Below are 23,283 nucleotides of genomic sequence, written 5' to 3' on the forward strand. Positions count from 1 at the left end.
ACACACACACGCTCAGAGCAATATTGTAAGTTAGTGCATAATACATTTTTAACTAGCAGGATAATAAAGCATCACAACACACATAGTCTCACTTTTAGCTATGTCTTTTAACTATTATAGTATTTCAAAGGGCAAAAACATTAACTTTGTTGGCTCTATTGAACTCTATTGGCTTTACATCAAGTTAGCTGTCACTTTAGCGCAAGGCCCTGTGAGGTCGCACACCTGGCACAGCGCATATAGCATTAGCTCCTAAAGCTAGGTTTATACTCGCCGCGTCCACACAAACGCGAAGGTGTGCGTGGCAAAAATGACGTCATTGTAGTGTGACCGGTCATGCGTGTTGGGTGTGCAAGACACCATTTCTCTTGGTGGTGTGCACGCATTTTTTTGTAACAGCGCACACGGCTCCGCATCAAGAAGCACGACTTCGAGCCAAATCTGGCTGAGCATGTATGTCTCACCGCACCGTCACCCAGTTTGTGCGTCTTAAATTAGTTGCTTACATTTACAAAAGGAGCCTATAGCAGACATACGTCATTTTAATAAAAATAAAGGTCCATGTTTTATAAAATTGCCACGACACTTAATGAAATGTTTAGTGAAATTAGAAAATATTTGAGAGATTGTTAATTTAGTTGTATAGCCTACATACATGTTTTATATACGCATATTTTGCTCTGATGTCACAAGTAATAATCTCAGGGTTTACTGGATTTTACACGATTCTTTTTGTAGTGTGGTATTGGTGGTGATGTACTAAAATAAACATTGTCATGTTTGGACCTTTCTTCTTCTCACAGTTGATTCCTAATGATTAAAGGGATAGTTCACTTTGAAATTAAATTTTGGTATGTTTTAGCTTACCTCAAGGGCATCCAAGATGTAGGTGTCTTTTTTTCCGCAGTAGTTTCAATTTTGATATTTTTAGGTCAAACCGTTCTTGTCTGTCAGTCATATAATGCAGGTCTATGGTCACCCCCTAAAGAGCAAGCACAGAGTCCAAATTAAAACAATTCCCCATCGTAAGTACATTGATGGCCTAAGACACGAAACGAGCGGTTTGTGTGAGAAAACGAACAGTATTTATGTCGTTGTAACGTCTTGAACACAACCGCGTCCAAATGATCTGAGGGCGCGGGCGGGTATAGATATATACACTAGATGTCGCCTTGGCTACTGCAGTTCATTGGAACGAAACCGTAGCCAAGCGACATCTAGTGTATATATCTATACCCACCCGCGAGCGGGTATAGATATATACACTAGATGTCGCCTTGGCTACTGCAGTTCATTGGAACGAAAGCGTAGCCAAGGCGACATCTAGTGTATATCTATACCCGCCCGCGCCCTCAGATCATTTGGACGCGGTTGTGTTCAAGACGTTACAACGACATAAATACTGTTCGTTTTCTCACACAAACCGCTCGTTTCGTGTCTTAGGCCATCAATGTGTACTTACGATGGGGAATTGTTTAATTTGGACGACGGGGAATTATTTTAATTTAGACTCTGTGCATGCTCTTTGAGGGGGTGACCATAGACCTGCATGATATGACTGACAGACAAGAACGGATTGACCTAAAAATATAAAAATTGAAACTACTGCGGAAAAAAAGACACCTACATCTTGGATGCCCTTGAGGTAAGCTAAAACATACCAAAATTTTATTTCAAAGTGAACTATCCCTTTAAGAGGACAATTACTTGAGTCGCCCCCTGTCGTTTCACAGAATAGTACAAAGGCGAACGCGTCAAGTTTAAATGCCTCGTCCGTTTGGGGAGGTGCGAGCGCAGTCTAGCCTGAGCAAACTTGATCACGTCGAGCTAGGCGGGCGTGGTTTCAGCATCCAGGCACCTCAGTTCCACCCACATCCCACCTCTTTGCCCATTTTCTGTTTCTGGGAGTGACGCATGGTGACACGCTGCCAAGATGGCGATGGCCGGCTCCACCCACGTTAGGCTTCAAAAATGCTCTTCAGAAACCTGTGGGTGACGTCACAGACACTATGTCCATATTTTTTTACAGTCTATGGGGGGAAGCCTCAGTGCTTCATGAGGCTTAATTTGCCCATCCCTGCTCACAATCAATCGAAGTAGAGATGAAGCGAGAGAGCAAACTGATCTCTCTACCTTTGAACCATCCATTCATCCATGAATCAAGATCAAGGAAGCAAGAGAGCAAACAAGCCTCACAACTTCCTTATATATAACTGGGGCTGATGGGACTTGTAGTGCATTACACATGTTTTCACTGTTATATGGTAGGGGGTGCTATAATGCATCTTCTGAAATAGTGCAGAATCTCTGGATCCAAAAAAGAAAAAGAAATGAAGAAGCAAAAACAAACAATAGAAGCAGTGCTTACACACATGTAATCTTACATGATCATCAAACATTAAACAGCATATAAATCAAATCTGTCTAAAGTTACCTAATGAAATGTCAAACGCATGGAGAGGTTTATGACTGTGCAAGCTTTGGGGGCATCGGTGGACTTTATCTACTCTGCCTATATTTTTATCATCATTCTGAGTTCAATTCAGACAGTATTTGACACATTTTTTTAAATGTTGCTTTTTTTAATGAAACTTAGACACATTAAGTGTTGATAAAAAAAAAGAATGCATCAAGCTAGAGTTTTTTATTTATTATTTTTTTAAGGCTTTGTTCTTTCTTTTGGCGTATTGTATGCTCAGATATTCATACCAAAATAATAATTTATATATATATATATATATATATATATATATATATATATACACCATGAAGGTTTTGTGAAATTGATCATAAATGCCATAATCACATCATGCAGTTTGAGTGGCTGAAAACTTTATATATATAAAAAATAAAAATAAAACACTGGCGGGGAAAGAGTTAATGAAAATATATTTTTTTATTGATGACAATGGACTGTTTATGATTTATTTTCTCGGAAGAGAAAGACTGTACATTTTAAATATGTACTGTATCGTCATAAAGTTTATTTAGTCAACATTTAGGAGAACACTAACTAACAGAGCTGACAGACATTTACTGAAAGCCACAAAACTATTTTATGTGGACCTCATGGAGTTGGACGTCTTTATCAAGTTCCACTGAGAAAACAAAAACTGTTGCAATGCACATCATTTATTTGTGGGTGCTAATGTAAATCGGAATGTGTGGTCAATGTTGATGTGAACCTGATATCAGAGTGGCTCAGTGTAATGAGAAACTCCACTTATTGATCACACACCCACTCAAACTGCATGATATGATTATGGTTTTCCCATCAGAATAGCTGTTGGTGGTTGTTAGACATTATTTGTCTTGACAAGTTAAAATAAGTTTGGACCTGGAGCTGATACAGTTTCACTTCTGATAAAAAATAAAATAAAATAAAGATGATGTTGCAATACTAGTTTTACTATATTGGCTCCTGTGCAGGAACTGAAGTTTATATACACCAAAGACCAAGATTTGTTTTGTGTTTTCTTAATTAACTGTCTGTCGATAATAAATTTCCTTTTTTCCCTCTCTACAGGGGTAACAGAGGGGTAACAGAGTTCATATTCCCATAGCAACGTGTCAACTGCTGATAATGAGTCTCCTGACACAACTCAGATTGTTACTGTGGAAGAACTTTACTCTACGGAGAAGACAGAAGGTACACACGCATAAACACTATATTTTGGGAGAACAGCCGCATGAAACCGGTTTGGACACAACAGCCATTATGACATTTACTTTTCTATGGTTCAATGTCAGTCATAGATAAATATATACACATATATACATATTTATATGAACTTTCATTTGCTGGTTTTATTAATATATATTATAATACAGATAAACTTAAATTAAATTCAATTTAAAAGTAAATTCAGTCTAATTGGATGGTTTCCCAGTAAAAACAATAAAATAAAATAAAATACATTTTTACATACTTTCTTCCAAATTTTGGGCCCTTCGAAGCTTTGGTATAATTCAAACACTTTTTAGAAAATAACTCTTGAAATGGGTTATGTTTACATCGCTGTTTTTAATTATCACATGTTTTTAAAAAGTAATTAATATTTTTATGATGAATTTGCCTAAGATTGAAAGGGTGTAGGACAAGGGTTAAACAAGACATCTCTAAAAGGTATTTGAAAAGTTACCAAAATAAAATGATGAAGGCATGGTAAAACGTTTCCAACGCAGTTTTAATGTGACCTTCATATGACAACAACAGCAACAACAACAAAAAAAGCCTGATATAAAAAAAAAAAAAGTTGAAATCTGTTCAATCAAGCCCAGGGACATCAAAGTCCCCATTAAAGAAACACCCAAATACACAGTGTGATCTGTTGTTTTTTGAGAAAGAGGGGGCTCTTCCTGACCTGGAACAGGTGTGCGTAAGAACGAGCAGATTTCATTGGTCTTTAGAGAGTGAAAAACAGTCTCACCTTCACAACGGCTGCTAGGCACACGCTTGGGATTATTCATCAACTGGACCATATCAGAGCTCCTCTGGAGAAAATGATTGATGAGGAATGTCACTTTCTCAAAGACAGGAAACTCACAAGACGAGAGAGAGTGAGAACACACACTGATGATTATCGGGTGTGTTCAGTTCATCTGCTATGGTAATGCCAGCAATAAACATGCCTGGGGTGGGCAGCATAAAACTAGTGGTGTATAGTGAAGTTATTTATTAGATAGTGGTGGTCAAGCAGAGCATATAATGCACAAAATAATGTTACAATTACATGATCGATCAGATATTAAAGGGATAGTTCACTTTGAAATAAAATTTTGGTATGTTTTAGCTTACCTCAAGGGCATCCAAGATGTAGGTGTCTTTGTTTCCGCAGTAGTTTCAATTTTTATATTTTTAGGTCAAACCGTTTTTGTCTGTCAGTCATATAATGCAGGTCTATGGTCACGTTCTCAAAGAGCATGCACAGAGTCCAAATTAAAACAATTCCCCGTCGTCCAAATTAAACAATTCCCCATCGTAAGTACACATTGATGGCCTAAGACACGAAACAAGCGGTTTGTGTGAGAAAACGAACAGTATTTATATCGTTTTTAGCTCTTATACACAGCCACGTCCAAGTGATCTGAGGGTGCGCGCACATCCTGGTGTGTGACGTGTGCGCAGACTGGTGCATAGACATATACACTAGATGTCGCCTTGTCTACGGCAGTTCATTGGAACGAATGTCTTTAAGGCGACATCTAGTGTATATATCTACGCACCAGTCTGCGTACACGTCACACACCAGGATGCGCGCGCGCCCTCAGATCACTTGGACGTGGCTGTGTATAAGAGCTAAAAACAATATATATACTGTTCGTTTTCTCACACAAACCGCTCGTTTCGTGTCTTAGGCCATCAATGTGTACTTACGATGGGGAATTGTTTAATTTGGACTCCGTGCATGCTCTTTGAGACCGTGACCATAGACCTGCATTATATGACTGACAGACAAGAACAGTTTGACCTAAAAATATCAAAATTTAAACTACTGCGGAAAAAAAGACACCTACATCTTGGATGCCCTTGAGGTAAGCTAAAACATACCAAAATTTTATTTCAAAGTGAACTATACCTTTAAAATCTGTGGATACTTGTCAGATAAAGTCGAGATACAAACTCACAATTGCATGTCTTAAAGTCTGAATTTTGAGATATAAACTCGCAATTACAAGTTATAAAGTCAGAATTGTGAGTTATAGGCCAAACATTTATATACTTTTTAACCACAAATGCTCGTCTTGCACTAGCTCTGTGATGCGCCACACATTACGTAATCACTTTGAAAGGTCACGCGTGTACCGGTTCAAAAAGGTAGGGAAGGGCGAAAAACTCCCTCTCATTTTCTCCTTCAACGTCCGACATTATTGCTTTATATATTTTTTATTTATTTTTTTGTAAATGGCATTTCAGTCAGGACCACTTCGCCAAGTATATACATTTATTACAATTATAGCATACAGTTAGTGTTGGCGGTATGGTTCTGTTCTGGGCAAAACTCCTACGCCTGTCCATGCAGCCTGTATATGCATACATAATTACAATTCTCAATTAGTTGAGAAAATACAAATACATGATAGAAAAGCTTGCAATGTATTAAACTGTACAGGAAAAACAAAATAGTCAGAATGATTAAAGGTTCGGTTGGGTGGAGTTGGGGTTGGAGGAGAGAGTTTAAATGCGAGCAGCGATGCTATGGAGGAAATGCTGAAAGAATGGGAGTTTATATGTGCCGCTGTGATAAATGTCGACACTGGATTGGAATACGTTATGAACAGCTGGCTATCAGCTGATGCGAGCTTGGCTGACGTGGCCTGCCTGAACTAACGCGATGCTTGATTTGACTTAGTGTTTGCATGTTCACTTTGTAAATAATAGGTCGGTATTTCCGCCGATTTCACGCATGACCTTTCCAACGTTATTACGTAATGCGTGGCACATCACAGCTAGTGCAAGAGTAGCATTTGTGGTTACAAAGCATATAAATGTTTTTTTATTTTATTTTTAGAAAATGACAGATCTTTTCGCTAGATAAGACCCTTATTCCTCGGCTGGGATCGTTTAGAGCCCTTTGAAGCTGCATTGAAACTGCAATTTGGACCTTCAGACCGTTGTACCCCATTGAAGTCCACTATATGGAGACAAATCCTGGAATGTTTTCCTCAAAAACCTTAATTTCTTTTCGACTTAAGAAAGAGAGACATGAACATCTTGGATGATGTGGGGGGTGAGTAAATTATCAGAAAATTTCATTCTGAAGTGAACTAATCCTTTAAATAGAGCACACTTTCATGACTGTTTCTTGATACACTTAAATCCTTATCTGCCAATACTTCTGTTGTCTTTGAAATATGGTATAGATAGGACAGACATTGGGAGAGTGTGCATCACTGGATTGGCCATTTTGAGAGAGCTTGTGTTTGGAATCGCTGATTTCTGAGCAGAGTATACTTAGACTGGCTGACTCTGTGCAGAACGTTGGTTACTTAAGTGGCCTCACTCATGTCAAGAGCCGGCGCTCAGTGAGCTGCTCGGGGTGGGCGGAGACTTGATTTGAAAACGGCCTCCGTTGGAACACTTGTGCTGCTCTAATGGTCTCTCTGATGATCTGCAATTACAAGAGAGAGACAGAAATATAGAGAGACATCTATGTGCATCAAAGAGCAGCCTGTCGAAAACAAAGCAATTAATGCGTCGAAAAAGCAGAAATATGAACGAGTTCGATAAAAGAGATCACTGAGGTGAGTTTATGTCTTATTAGGAAGTTTAGCATGTAATCTAGTGAGCTTACAGGTATAGTTCACCGAGAAATAAAACATTTTCACCAGGGAGCCGCGTTTGAACGCTCGCTTACGTTTTACTTTCGCTTTCGTGATCGTGCATAATGTGTTAGAGAGTGGCGATGCTGAGCACGCATTCTACAAGATAAGACATTTGTCCGACGCGGTTCTGTTGTGTAAAAAATCATCTGCCATGGTTATCAGTCATCTCGTCATTTGATCAGCAAACTCTGACTGCAGCTTGTGTTGGATGACCTTTATGGAATTGAAGTGACCGTTATCCAACTGAATTAAATGTTTTTTATATCTATAAAAAGCAAAATGACAGTGGAGGTGTAATGTAAATACGGTGGCATATTCTATCCTAACTTCACCCTCACACCAAATCACGAGACATCTTTTCACCTCGACGAGAAATCTCTTCATATTTTAAACTCGTCACACCCCTAATAGTAAATGATGACCGAATTTTCATTTTTGGGGCAACTATCCCTTTAACCAATTCCCCAGAACCGTATCATTAACTCTTCACCTGTCATTATATGCTCACCTGTCTAATGCGTTTCTAATGAGACATGCTCAAACTAATGGAGCCTGATGACTGCAGGTGAAGAGGAAAACAGAGACAATAGCCATGTCAATCTGGATAGTTCACTCAAAACTGAAAATTCAGTCATACATTTTTCAACCTCATGCCATTAAACAAACCAATATAAATGATTGCATGACACATAACAGGTGAATTTTCTAAGAAGCACAGTCACAGTTTGTGTGTAAATAACCCTGTAAGTGCAGCTGCTTTGATTACATTAACATTGTGTCTTGGATGGCATTGACATTTAGCCTTTTCATAATCGGATAGCTATTCAATCAAGTCTTTCTGTTCAGTTGTGGGCTGCATGCAAACAACACCAATGCAAACAAATGACTGGTGCTTTTAATGAATCATTCAAATAGACTTAACTACCAGTTTGAATCAATCTGATGAATAGGCTACTTCATGGAAACGACTTGCTGAATCTGTCAAAGGAGTTGTAATAAATTTATTTGAAAATTAATAATAATAAAAAACAAAAAAACAAAAAAAAAACATGCGTACCAAAAATTTTTTGGAGGGTCAGGGATACATTTTCTGTGTTTTTTTTTTTTAAAGATATTAATACTTTTATTCAGCAAGGACACATGAATCATAAGTGACATGAAATGCATTTATAATGTTGCAAAAGATTAATATTTTAAATAAATGCTGTTCTTTTGAACTTTCTATTCATCAAAGAATCCTAGAAAACATTGACAATAATAATAAATGTTTTTTGAGCAGTAAATAAGCATATTAGATTTTTTTCTGAAGGATCATGTGACACTGAAGATTGAAGTAATGATGCTGAAAATTCAGCTTTTCATCACAGGAATAAATTACATTTTACAATTTAAGTTTTCTATATTCACATAGAAAACAATTCATATTTTGAATTGTAATAATATTAACAGAATTATATTTTAATAATATAAAAACAATATAATTATTTTACTCTATTATTGATCAAATAAATGCAGTGAGACTTCTTGTTCATGCTCAATAGCTTTGTTGTTGCACTGCTCACTTTTAAAGGAAGTAAATCACCACTTTTTGCAACCTCAATACTTTTCAGTGACAAAAACAAAGCTGTCATTTAAAGAGCCACTGGCTATGTAGAACCTTTCAAATCAGTCATTTATGAGGCTTCGGTGGCAGTTGGATGCTGCTTTAGAAGGCAACTGTTTAGTAGACAGCAGTGCAGTTCACTTGGTTTAGGAACAGAGATTACATCTGTATGTCTGTGTTGTGCTATTGTTTACAGCAGTGAACACATCATGCTGTTGTTCAAACAGTCTTCCATTGTGCAGTTTCTAGCAAAACCAGAGATCTTACAGATTATTTAGTTGACAATCTTGTCATGTTGCCAAACTCTGTTTCTGGGTCTCGTTTAAATTGACTCTCACAGTTGACTGGCAGACAGAGCAACTCGCTGCGTACAGTAACTTCAGACTTCATCTGATCTTGAGCCAAACTTCACAACATCAAAGTTTTGATGGAAAATAAATGTTCAGAATTTGCATTTCCGAGCACATGAAGTCAGTTCAGCAGTAGAGAGCACTTTAATCAGAGCTGTGATATCGCTCTCCAATTTTGTTATATAAATCCAAACTAAATGCAACATTATTGCCATAAAAATGCATTAAACCTACAATAAAAGGTATGCAAATTTTAATACACGAATACATAATTTGGTGAGCCAACTGGTGATTCATTCATTCTCTTGTTACTTGCTTGAAAATCATTATAAACAGGATGCATTGCTTAAATATGAGACTGAACTATTCTCTTATTTTACAAACAATAAGAAAACAGCATTGAAATTATATCCTCTGTGATAAAATACAGTATATTTAAAACAACAAATAATATTTTAATGTGACACTCTTTAGAAAATATTTTTAACCCTCTGGTGCTGTTCGGTCATTTTTAACTGAAAATTTTTACATTTTCACAAAATCATGGACATGATTCAAAAAGATTAAATGGTCCTGAAAAAAAAAAAAACAGTGACACTTGTACTGTTCACAGTCAAAAATGGGAAGTTTGTTTACAAACTTAAGTATTTGCTTCAAAGCATTCAAGATTTATAACAGTTTAAGTTGGAAATTTCAATGGTAATAAATGGATCATAACTATTCCATAAATATAATTTTGTACCATAAAGTCCCCTAATAATACAAAATATTAAATAAAAAACATTATCGAAATAAAATATTGTACATTTCACTGAAGTAAAAAAAACGTTCCGTATTGATTTTTCACAGATGTTTTACCCATATTTTGAATAACGCATTGCATTGTGTGTTATCTATGAAAACTTATTTTCGCCAAAGAATAAAACATTTTAAAGGTATTTGTGACTTTTTATCTCACAATTGCCAGTTTATATCATTACAATTCTGACTTTATAACACACAATTGCGACTTTATATCACGCAATTCTGACTTTATAACTCGCAATTGCGACTTTATATCATACATTTCTGATGTTGTAACATCAACGGGTGGCTGAAGAAGACGAAGGTCAAGCGATGATACAAAATACTCAATATTTATTTCCAAAGGCAAAATCCAAACAAACACGAAACAGTGTGCGTTCACAAACAGAGTGCTAATCACACAAACAATAACCAGCAGTGAAAAGGAGTGAGAGGGGAACTTAAATAAACAGATAATGACAAAGACAACAGGTGACGGTGATGATAATGATGAGGGTGATGAGGAGCAGGTGCAGGTGATGATGACAGAGGATTCTGTAGCGTGTAGCGAAGACACAGACGATGAAGAAGGCGGTGAATGTAACAGATGTAAACTCGCAATTGTGAGAAAAGAAAGTCAGGACTGTGAGATAAAAAGTCACAAATTATAATTTATTTTTTTAATCTGTGGCAGAAACAAGCTTCCATAGTTATCAGTGTCTAAACTTAGACAATGTCCTGGCAAAAAAAAAAATATCTGGATCTTTAGTTTTTCTTCAGACTTTTTCTTACAGTGTATACAAATATTCGGTGGAATTGTTTGAATATAAATCATAGCATATTATTCATGAACAAGATAAATGATTATCAATGCATTAATAAAACTGAAAATGTTCAGTCATTTTGTAGAAATCTCGTGCTACACTAATCTCGACTTGCACTGGTTGTTGCCACATCGCATGTGCTTGTTTGCATAAAGTTAAACTTAGTCTTTCCATACCGAGTTTTTGTTGGTCTAATCCCCTCATGTGGTGAGGATATTATTCCCCTGCTCTAACGTTGGTGGTTCCTATACTACAAGAAAAAACAGGTCAGTGTGGAGCCAGTTTGTCCCCCCAAAATGCACAGAAAGCATCTTGATGATGAAAAAGGGGCAATCAAGTGGGATCTTGAACACAAGAAGGTTTAATTGAATCACTGAGCCCTTACAGTTAAAGTGGGTTCTTGAACACAAGAGGTTTTAAAGGGTTAGTTCACCCAAAAATGAAAAGTTTGTCAGTAATTACTCACCCTCATGTTGTTCCAACCCCGTAAGACTTTCGTTCATCTTCGGAACACAAATTAAGATATTTTTGATTAAATCTAAGAGCTGTCTCACTCCTCCATAGGCTTCTTTGTTGAAACTTGCCTGCCCAGAAGTTAGTAAAGACAATGTTTAAAATAGTCCAAGTGACTACAGTGGCTCCACCATAAGTTTATAAAGCGACGAGAATACTTTTTGTGCACACAAAAACTATTCTCGTCGCTTGATAAACTTATGGTTGAGCCACTGTAGTCACTTGGACTATTTTAAACATTGTCTTTACTAACTTTCTGGGCCGGCAAGTTAAACTAACCCTTTAACCCTCCTGTTACCCTCAAATCTACCAACATCTTTTACCCACTGGGGTCAATTTGACCCCACGAATTTAAACCCCCACAATTTGATTTTTTTCCCCAAAGGTTCAAGTCAGGTACTTTATGTTTCTTTGTTGACTACTTAAATAGCCCTTTAAACAAAACACCACCAACCCCCCACCCCCACCCCCACCCCTTATACATCCAGAATACCTATTGCACGACTATGGACAAATTAGCAAATCACTATAAAATGTCACTGATTTATCTAAAATTCAAAAATTATATATATTTTTGGTGTTTTAATAGCTATTTATTTATTATATTATACAATATATTTTATCAAGGATAGGTTTGGGGTCAATATGACACTCCCATTGATAGTCTCAGGATGCCTCACTGTTGGCACGACACAGGACTCATGGTAGCGTTCACCTTTTCTTCTCTAGACAATCGATTTTCCAGATGTTCTAATTAGATACATTAACTTTGCACCAGTCTTCTGCTGCCCAATTCTTGTACTTCCTGCAGAATTTCAGCCAATATTTGATGTTTTTATTGGTGAGAAGTGGCTTCTTTGCTGCCCTTCTTGACACCAGGTCGTTGTTCAAAAGTCTTGGCCTCGCTGTTTGTGCAGATGCTCTCACACCCACCTGCTGCCAATATTGAGCAGTTATGCACTGGTGGTGACATGATTCCCTAGCTGATTCCTCAGGAGGAGAAGTTCCTGGTACTTGCTGGACACTCTGGGACATCCTAAAGCCTTCTTCACTGCAGCCGAACCTCTATTCTTGAAGCTCTTGATGATCTGGTAAATGGAGGCCATTTTGATGCAAAGATGATCCTCCATCTTTCTTTGGAGGAAACCATTGCTAACAGAAGAACACAATGATTGGAAGCACTTCTTCCTTCCTTAAAACAATCATGTGCTGATGATATGATTAGTAAAATGATGTTAGCTGGTAATTTGGTGCCAAGGACAAAAACAGTGAAATTTGGGGTTTTGTGATAAAGCTTTTTGAAATTATGTAAAATGCCACTGATCACTCTGCACAATAATCTAGAAAAATGTGAATCAACATCATAACAACTGAAGCAGCAAAAATTTCAAATTTGGCCACAGCTGTACCCTGTCATTCAAGTGGGAAGTGTCCGGTCGAACAGGGTGATGTTGGTGGCGCATCCGCTGTTCGGCTCCTGCAAAAGGTCCACGTACTCGTAGGAGATGCCCAGTTGTTGTAGGGCGAGCAGTACAGCATTGATCTCTATGCTGTCGAAGGCTTTCTCGTAGTCTATGAAGGCCAGTACCAAGGGCATCTTGTACTTCCGGCAGCATTCGAGCAGTTGGTTCAGCACGTGGATGTGGTCCATTGTGCTGTAGCCAGACCGGAAGCCGGCCTGTTCGGGTGGCTGTTGTTCGTCCAACTGCCTGGCTAGTCGGTTGTACAGCACCTTGGTGAAAACCTTGTACACGGTCGGCAGGAGCCAGATTGACCGATAATTCCTCAGCTGTTCGCGGTCACCCTTCTTGTACAACAGCACTGTCTTGGCCGTCTTCCATTGATCTGGTGTTCTTCTCTGCGCCATGTAGCGGCTGAAACGGCTGGCCAATGCTGCCCACAGCATCGGTCCACCCTCTTTGAGCAGCTCGGCCTCGATTTCGTCCAGCCCTGGCGCCGGTCTTTCTGGATGTTCTGGATCGCATGCCTGACCTCACTGGTCAACACTGACGGGATGGCTGGTATGGCGTCGTCCTGCATTTCGGGCGGGTCGACTGGTGTCTTGCTGGCGAACAGGTCCGTATAGAACCCAAAAAAACCCCCAAAAAACTTTGCTAAGAGGTAATTTTCAATTGAGAAAGAGCATAAAGAGAGAGCTCACAAAGCACAAAGAGAAGTGGTTTATAAGGCTTCTGTGGAAGCTTTCATATATTTGCTCCTCCCCTATATTATGTTTTCCCCTCCCCCACGGAACAAAATATCAAAGTTCTTGCAAGAATTATGTTTTCCCTTCCCTGGAAATATTTATATAATTGGCACTGGAAATATCTAATTTCTTGTGAGAATTATGATTCCCCCCTCCACTATATCGTGTGAACTATCAGTGGTTCTCGCAATACTTCAGGTAGGCTTATATGGTAATGTCAGGTTAGGGGCCTAAAGCAGAGGATAGGTTTTTGAAGATCATAAAATCTCAACTTATAATGACCTCAATATCATTCAGAATAAATGTGGAATTTGTGCCTAATCACCAATGCGTGAACAACAAAAAAATTGATATTTCTTATATGTTTTATACAGCAAAATGAGCCTGGGGTCAAATTGACCCCAAAGAACACCGATGCTACAAAAGTACGTACAGAACATTGAAAACCTATCATCATGTTAATTTTATGTTTACCCAGTTGTCCCCATTAAATTAGGAAAAGTCTTTAAATATGAAGCAAAAAAATTTTTTTTAAGTATGTATTTTGAGACGTTAAACACTGAATGGGGTCAAATTGACCCCAAAGGTAATAGGAGGGTTAATAGAATCACTGAGCCCTTACAGTACACTGTAAAAACTAAAGGAGCCTCAAGTATCCTGTTGGATACTCAAGGAACTTCAAAATGTAATTTTGGTGCCTCAAAGCTCTTTTTCCTATAGAAGGGTTACTGGAAGAGCATTGACAATCTTTGAGGTTCTTGCTGGAACTTATGGGATCCTTTAAGCACTTTGTATTTACTTCAGAGGTTCTGGAGTCACCTTTTCATTACTATGAGACCTCGAAGTGCTTTGGGGGAAAATAGAGGAACTTGAATGCGATAAAAGGGTTATTGGAAGATCTTTTAACATTTAAGTGGTTCCTGGAAGATCTCTTAAGTTAAAGCCAGCATCTGGAGGAACCCAATGGTTCAGTGAGGCCAGAATTAGATTTTTATTCTATTATTATTATTATCCTATTATTATTATTATTATTATAGGCTACTTAAGTTTGATTCAGTATACATACCCAGGTGAAAAAGACGTACTATTAAATGTATTAAAAATTTACTTGAGTGTGTTTTTAGTAGACCTACAATACAAATATACTTTAATGCATTTTAATACATTTAACAGTAACCTAGTCTTTTTCACTTGGGTAGATTACATATATTTAGTATAGGCCTAATTTATTAAGTCATTTAAACCTTAAACAACAACACTAAATAATAATAATATTATATGAAGAAGAAGAAGCAGGAGGAGAGAAGTTTTATTCAGTCACGAAACTGCTGCTATTCCTCTGCTGTCGTCGCTTCAGTGATGCTCGCGCTGCTCGCGCGCAACAAAGCTCAGCTGATCGACGTCATCGGTTTGAAAGTAACGGCTCCTCTCATCAAAGCTTCCGCCGTTTGTTCGGCTCTCCATTACAAGGTTTGTAAACTCGCCAAATAAATATAAATACAGAGTCTACTCACTATATATTTAAACACACATATATATAAACTAAATTTATTATACATTACTACGTTTTTACAGTGTTTACCACTCGTTTATTGCACAGTATCTGGTTTTAGCCGCGATGCTAACTACGTTGATCTAAAGTTAATGAACAAATGGAAATGATTGACTTATTGTCTTAGATTGATTTAGTCATTCAATTCAACATATTTTGTACAACTGTGTCTTCAAATTGCCTAACTAATTTAGAAAATTCTCTGATTCTTGGCGTTTGTTATGAATTACAAAAACAGGTTATAGTTTGCTCTGTTTTTGTTTAGCCTAACGTTAACTTTACTTACTAACGTTACAGGTGCCCTCATTCTCTCAAATACCATTTTAAAGCCATTTACTGGTCAATAAATATTATGTTGTGAATAATCAGCTTTGTTCTTTTGTTTCCCCAGAACAACCATTAGGCTACATTTCTAAAATAATCTGAACATTTCAGTGGCAACATTGAATTACAGTAAGTTACCTGCACCACATGCTGTACTTTATTACTATGAACTTTCTCTGTGTGCAATTGTATTGTTTGACTGTGTACTTGTGTTTTTTAATCAGTTACTCTCTGAAAATCTTTTCTCATGATCTCAAATCTCATTCATGTTACTCAGAAAAATAATATCACAGGTTTGATTCACAAAAAATGCTATAGACATTTTAACTCTGAATTATAACTTCAAGTTTAGTCTTTTTCGACAAAAAAAAAAAATAAAAAAAAGGAAAAAGCTATTAGGCTTCAGAAGACTTGCAACACAACCCATAACACATGAGTTGTGAACTCATTGATTATTTTTAGGATCTTTTCTGGGACATTTTTGGATCTTAACCATTTTTACATAAAGTGTTGCATTGAATTGAACTAGACAAGTGTACATAAGAATGGTTTCATGAATGATTTACACATTTGTTTTCTTCTTGTGTTTCATGCAGTGAAACTGAATGGTGACTGGGGCTGCATTATGCCTGAGATCTGCTTTTGGGTTCCACAGACAGAAAGTCAAACAGGTTTGGAACGTCACAAGGCTGAGGAAATTATTTAAATTTCACAACTATCCAGGGCCGGAGTGGGGCCACTTTTCAGCCCGGGAGTTTCAGGCCCAAGACCAGCCCACTTTTTCCATGGTGGAATTCCAAATTAGCACTTTTTTAAAATTGGATAAATGAAGCAACAGTTCAGCTCGTACTATTGTGTAGTTAGTATTAATACCATGGGTTAACAAATAATGTAAAGGTTAAATAATAATTCACTTAGACTTTATAAGAAGCATAAGAAGCAATTGCAACTTTTTCACACAATTCTGACGTTATATTTCGCAATTCTGACTTTATATTTCGCAATTCTGACTTTAGATTTCGCAATTCTGACTTTATAACACGCAATTGCTACTTTATATCACACAATTCTGACTTTATATCTTGCAGTTCTGACTTTATAAGCAATTGCGACTTTATTTCACACAATTCTGACTTTATAATTTGCAATTCTGACTTTATAACACGTTTTATGATTTTATATCACACAATTCTGACTCTATATCTGGCAGTTCTGACTTTATAAGCAATTGCGACTTTATATCACACAATTCTGACTTTATATTTCGCAATTGTGACTTTATAACACGTTTTATGACTTTATATCACACAATTCTGACTCTATATCTTGCAGTTCTGACTTTATAAGCAATTGCGACTTTATTTCAGGCAGTTCTGATTTTATATCTTGCAATTCTGACTCTATATCTCACAATTCTTTATAACACGCAATTGCAACTTTATTTCAGGCAATTCTGACTTAATATCTCACAATTCTGACTTTTTAACACGCAATTGCGACTTTATTTCAGGCAATTCTGACTTTATATCTCGCAATTCTGAGAAAAAAAGTCAGAATTGCGAGATGTAAACTCGAGATAAAAAGTCGCAATTATCTTTTAAAATGTTTTATTCTGTGGCGGAAACAAAGCTTCCATAGCTTACCTCCTGGCCTCTTCCTCCCATCCATCCTCCCTGACGTGTACCGTTACGGCCGGCCCAGCTATCAGTAGGCGCCGGCGGAGCCGCGGTAGCCTCCCTGAGAAAACGTTTTGAAAAGACGGGCTATGGACCCAACCATTTCTATAGGAGGGGAGGGGAGAACTCCCTCACATGGTACAACCCATGCTGAGTTGCGCGCTGTGGTGGCAGAATGCGGAACGTGTGTATCCTAATGTAACTAATGTGACATTGAAATGTAAAAATAATAATAAAAAAAATTCCTCGACCGGCCCAAAAGTGAAGCGGCCCACCGGGAATACTCCTGATTCTCCCGATTACCCACTCCGGGCCTGCAACTATCACTTTAATAACATTACTAACAGTAAATTTTGTACTTTGCAGGGATCTCGGTAAGCTGAAATACAAGTTTGATCAAGAATAAAAATCCTCCTGTAGACCTGAAAATCATTGAAGTGTCTGGACCATCCACCAGAACAGAGGAAAAACAAACGGAAAACGATGCTGTACCTTTTCACTTTTCTAACTCGTTACCTCACACCAACTTGGTCCCATAGTGACATTTTTGACCACAAACGAAATTGCTGATCGTGTGGATTCTTAGTAAAATGACTGGAATTCACCAGTGAACATTCACAGAACAACAGATAATTTTACTGCACCTTAATACTGTTTCCGGGTCGAAGCCTCTACTTCCTCTATCTTGTTTCATGAGAATACTCAACAACCATTTATGAACACTGTTGATTCAAGTCACACATTTAAGATTTTCAAAAGCCATAGTGTACATTACAGTCTCCAGTCTAACGGCATCCCAGACTTAAACATTTTATGATTCAAAATAGCTGAATAACTAACCATCAGAGATTTCAGTATAGAGATAAAGGTTACAGCACAATGAGTGTATATTAGCACTGTTGTTTGTTTTTGGCATCTGATAGAGCTTTTGGACTTGGAAACAGTGATGTCAGACTTACCATCGGACTGAAACACAAATGTGTTAAAGTTAAGTATGATGGACATTTTTAATTAGTTCAAATGTAATTTTATTTACATTGATTTATTTCGTGGAACATATGTGTTTCCATGCATTTTGTTGAGATGTCTTTTCTTGTTTATTGTATATACATGGTTGATTATTCATGTTGCTTATGTATTATACTATTTTTTTGTGTATTCATTGATATTAATCTGTAGTTAGCTTTTTTCCCCATGTGCATGGAAGTGTATGTATAAAAATGAATATCAATAAACAATTCTTATTTTGTATTTGGTTCAATTTGTTTATTATAATAGATGTCAAAGGTAACCATAGTAACAACATGAAATTAAATATTTAAAAAAAATGAAATTTGGTTCCTGGAGGCACCCAAAGTGGTTCCACACAGTGCCTAATATAAGAGTTCCTCAGGAAACCTGTGTGGTTCCTCAGAGAACCGGCCCTTTTTAAAGGGTGCCTAGAGGATCTACAGACGGTTCCGCCGGTGTGGCGAAGTGAAGAACCCCAAAAGGTTCCTCCAGGCACCTTTTATTTTTACAGTGTATACGCTGAGTCATGAGCAGGTCATCTTACCAGAGAGGGAGAGCTTGTCATCTTCAGCTGGATTTTCCCTTTGATAACTGAGGTAAATCCTCCAGCAGACAGTCATTGAGTAACTATATCTCAGATAAAGTAGAGGAGAATCTCTCTATCCATCTTTGTATTCCTCTCCTCTATTTTTGCTCCTAAGTCCTAGGACAAAAGAGGAGGGCGGGAAAAATGTGAAAGGATTATATATATATTATTTTTCCTCTTAGATAAGGATGTGAAAATAACACACACACAACCAACCCCTGCACAGGATTGTGATTCAGTGCTTCACACAGTGATTCTTTTTAATTTATTCTATTTATTTGGTCAAATTGATTGACACAGAGTTTGTAAACCAGTTAATTTCAATGCAACACTTTATTGTTATTCCTCAGACAGTCTGGGTCGAGTTGGATCCAACCCCCTAAATATTAAACATGATTTACTTACATTAAGTAATTCGTTCAACTTCAACTTCAAATGAACCACTTCATTTGCAGACATTCAAACTTTCAAACTCACATTACAGTTTTTTTTTAAAAATGCTTACACTACAAATGGTACTTTGCATTTGTAAAACAAACTTTTTGAAAAATGCTAAACACAGTTCTCTACATTAGACACATCATTCAAAACTAAAAGCTCTTGTGTTTGATTTAGAAAACACTGCCATTTAAACACCACAGTCATTTCCCAATAACCTACACCCAACAATCATGAGTGAAAACACATAAATAGATAACTTAGAAATCAAAACTCAGTGTTTTGAGAAACAAATACATTTTTGACCCTTGCATTTTTTGTTTATTTTGTACTGAATAGTCACCTCTATTTATGTAGCATGTAGTACAGTACTTACAATACAGATTGTTTCAAAGCTTCAATAGGAACAAATGCTGTTGCTGTAAAGCAGCTCTAACAAGCCAATAGTGTCATTCAGCTCAAGTCAGTTCAGTGTTGATTCAGTTCAGTTCAGTGTGCATACAATATTGTATGTACAGTGTATTTGTGTGCGCACACATGTATGTGTGAGTGCTATATGACAAGCTTCTGTAAACTACAATTGCACTCTGAACAAGCAAAAGACACAAGATACTGTAGTAGTGTTTAAAATTTTTCACATCCATGTGGAGTTTGGCGTGCATGTGGCTAACCATTTGATGGTTTGCGTTACTATGCAAAAACACATTTTTAGAACAATTAAAATATTTTTGAATGAAGTGTTTGCTTTTGTAAGAGATGTGTGACGTTTTGCACCTTGTGTTCATGTTTCGTGGTTTTGTGTGAAGAGTTTTGAGAAATGGAGCGATGGTTTCAGAAATTGTGTGTAAGCTGAAAAAAACTGTAATGAAATGTTCAGCATTCCAAATGTAACTGGATGATGTAAGCCAGGGGTGCCCAATCCTTTTCTTGAAGATTCCTGCAAAGTTCAGCTCCAACCCTGATCTAACACAACTGAACCAGAAAATTGAGATCTTCATTACTACTTAGCTGTGTTTGAAATCGCCCCCTATACCCATACTCATTTTCTACATTACTTGTTGTCCAATTGAAGGAGTAAATGAAAACGAGAAGGAACTACCGGAAGGGTATAGCCACTTTTGCACAATTTGCGCTTGCTGTTTAATAATCATTTGAAACTTACCAAACTAGCAGTTCCACAGATTTATCTTGAACTCTGTCATCGAAACTAGATCTTATTAAACAATTTAATTATCAATCAAAAAGGAATTTATAGGCTACCTGTATGACATTATGCTGTATTCACATTGGACTAGCCATTGAGAATATTTCCCTTTAGAATTCTGATCAATCTATTTGTAATGTGTATCTTCCTTGTGTCTAAAGACTGTCACCAGAGCCCGTCTACGGAGAGCCTGCCCACTCCCCTGAGTTCCACTGGGGGCAATTGCCCATGAGTGCAAAATGAATGGGAGTCTATGGGACTAGACGGCTAAATGTGTCTCTTTCACCCGATTGCCGTTGAGAAATCTCAGATTTGATTGTAGGTTTTGCAAGTTCAACATGGGTTATACAGCGGGTGAAATAAGTATTGAACACGTCACCATTTTTCTCAGTAAATATATTGCCAAAGTTGATATTGACATGAAATTTTCACCAGATGTTAATAACAACCCAAGGAATCCATACATATAAAGAAAACAAAACAAATAAGTTCAGAAATGAAGTTATGTGTAATAATGTGAAATGACACAGGGAAAAAGTATTGAACACATGAAGAAAGGGAGGTGCAAAAAGGCATGGAAAGCCAAGACAACAGCTTAAAACTATTAGTAATTAAAAAGCAATCCAGCCCCCTGTCAGTGGAAATTAATAACAGCCATTCAGTCCCAACGGATGGCCTACAAAAAGGTATCATTGCCAAGGTGTCACACAAGACACATCTCATGATGGGTAAAAGCAAAGAGCTGTCTCAAGACCCTCGTAAACGAATTGTTGCAAAACATAATGATGGCATTGGTTATAGGTGCCATTCTAAGCTTCTAAATTTTCCAGTGAGCGCTGTTGGGGCCATAATACGGAAGTGGAAAGACAATAATTTCACCATAAATTTGCCTCGACCAGGTGCTGTGTTCTGACAGAGGAGTGAAAAGAATAATCAGAAGATAATAATCATAGACCTCCATTCATTATGCACTCGTCCTGTGAGCGCCCTCATATGGAATCAGAGTGGAACTGCAACCATTTCAGAAGCCGGAAGTGTACTGAGAGTGAAACTTCTCGCCTTATTAGACATTCTCTGCTGTCACCTTGAGTGTTATTTTTTGTGCACAGCACATAAATAACAAGCCATGTGCTGAGTGTCATGACAACATCAATGTGTTCTGATGCAGAATGTCATTTACGCTTCATCAAAGTGCAAAATGTTAAGTTACTTGGAACTGTAACACTATTCATTTGCTCCAAGGACAGTTATTTCCTTAAAAATGCCAATCTAGTTTGGCTGCGAGGAGGGCACAATATTGAGAATAATAAAGAAGGTCTATTATTGAAATAATGCAACAGCTAGTTCTTCAGTAGAATCTGCTGTCAAAAACACAGGGTTGGCACAAACTAAACTGAAACATACCTGGCTATCTGTTATGAATGAGATGACAGAGGCAGATCTAACTGCAACAATTTATTAAATAAGACTCAGTCAAAGATTAGATTCAGCATCAACAGATTCAGGGTTAAACAAAGGCATGTCGAGAACCAGGCTGGAGATCATGGGCAGGCTGCAGGCAAACGGAATCCAGAAACAGGCAGAGGGTCACTAGGCAGGCTGCAGACAATCAGAGAGATCCAGGCAAGGCAAGAGTCAAGACACAGGTAGACAAGGAAAACCAGGAACGCTCAGACATGCACACAACAGTGAGACAATACTGCACAAAGAGACACCAGGTTAACAAGCCAGATATAGGTTAACTGATCAGAGTTAAATCAGAACAGGTGATAGTCAATCAGCAGTCAACAATGCATACTAGGAAGCAAGTACGTGAGTCCATCAACATACAAAAGGGGGCGCTGAAACTTAAGTGAGGATAATCCAGAAGGACTGGCTACCGTCACACTATCCACCTAAACCGGCTTTATGGTATAGGCCATGGGGTGTCCTCCATGATTCTTGTTCTTTCCGACAACAAAGCACTTGAATGCAACAGCATATAATGGTGCGTTCCAGGCAACCTGTAACCCGTGTTTTTCCAACCTTATACCCGTGAAAGTGCACTGGAATGGCATTTAAACCCTTGACGTCCCACCCGTGAACTCGTGCTAGATCGATGTACTCCCAGTTACGAGCTCTGACGTCACATAGCCCGCGAAACCATACAAAACAACAATGGCAGCCCCTACGGATGCAGTGTTTCTGCAGGCGGTACACGGTGAGAATACACTTTGGGACAATATAACGTTGCAGTCAAATTAATAATAATATAATAATAATGATAATAATACACACACGATTATGTATTACAAATAAAGTAAAATAAAAGGTATAACAGCTTATCTTGCCTTATGCGCCTTTTTTCCTCCTCCATTTCCCTCAAATAAACAAGGAGTACGCACCTTTGGCGACAGAAATTATTACAAATGCGCATAAGCCCCGTAAGGTCCGCCATGCTGGTTTGTTTACATCTAGCTACCACAATTCCTTGCGCTCAGGTAGTTTGGCGTGACTGGCCTGGAACGCTACAAAGTCGTGAGTCGTGGTTTGAAGTCGTGATTTACGTGCTCAAAAACTTGCCTGGAATCCAGCATAATCTTAACTTTGGAAAAGGGAAGTAGGAAATGTCCGATAGCGTGTGAAGGCAGTATTTGTGGTTGGGATTCTTTCTGCAGATTTTTATCTCCATTCCAGCAGGTGGCGCTATATGAGTGAGTCGTTTGAATTGCTTATGCTGGGTACGTACACCACAAGATAATCTGGCTGATTTTGGGCCGATTTCTCCCTTTCTGACAATCCTGGGTAATGTCCCGATTATCTTGATGGTTCTACAGATTATTTTATCAGATTTTCCCTTAATGTGAGGTGTGTTGAGACTAGTGACTGAATCTGCTTGGAAGAACAT

General features: G+C 37.8%; 1 protein-coding gene across 1 annotated transcript in view; it reads left to right on the forward strand.

Moving 5' to 3' along the window:
• Positions 1 to 3,583: 3,583 nt before the first annotated feature.
• LOC308685804 (phospholipid-transporting ATPase ABCA1) overlaps positions 3,584 to 23,283 on the forward strand; it is a gene marked incomplete at its 5' end in the record, with an annotated part of 250,800 nt that continues 231,100 nt past the window's right edge. Inside the window, one exon of the mRNA XM_081357814.1 lies at positions 3,584 to 3,649. Within this exon, the coding sequence (XP_081213940.1) occupies positions 3,584 to 3,649 (66 nt within the window). The remainder of the gene's footprint in view (positions 3,650 to 23,283) is intronic.

Source organism: Scardinius erythrophthalmus (assembly GCF_964197995.2).
Source record: "Scardinius erythrophthalmus genome assembly, chromosome: 2".
In the NCBI taxonomy this organism is placed as follows: domain Eukaryota; kingdom Metazoa; phylum Chordata; class Actinopteri; order Cypriniformes; family Leuciscidae; genus Scardinius; species Scardinius erythrophthalmus.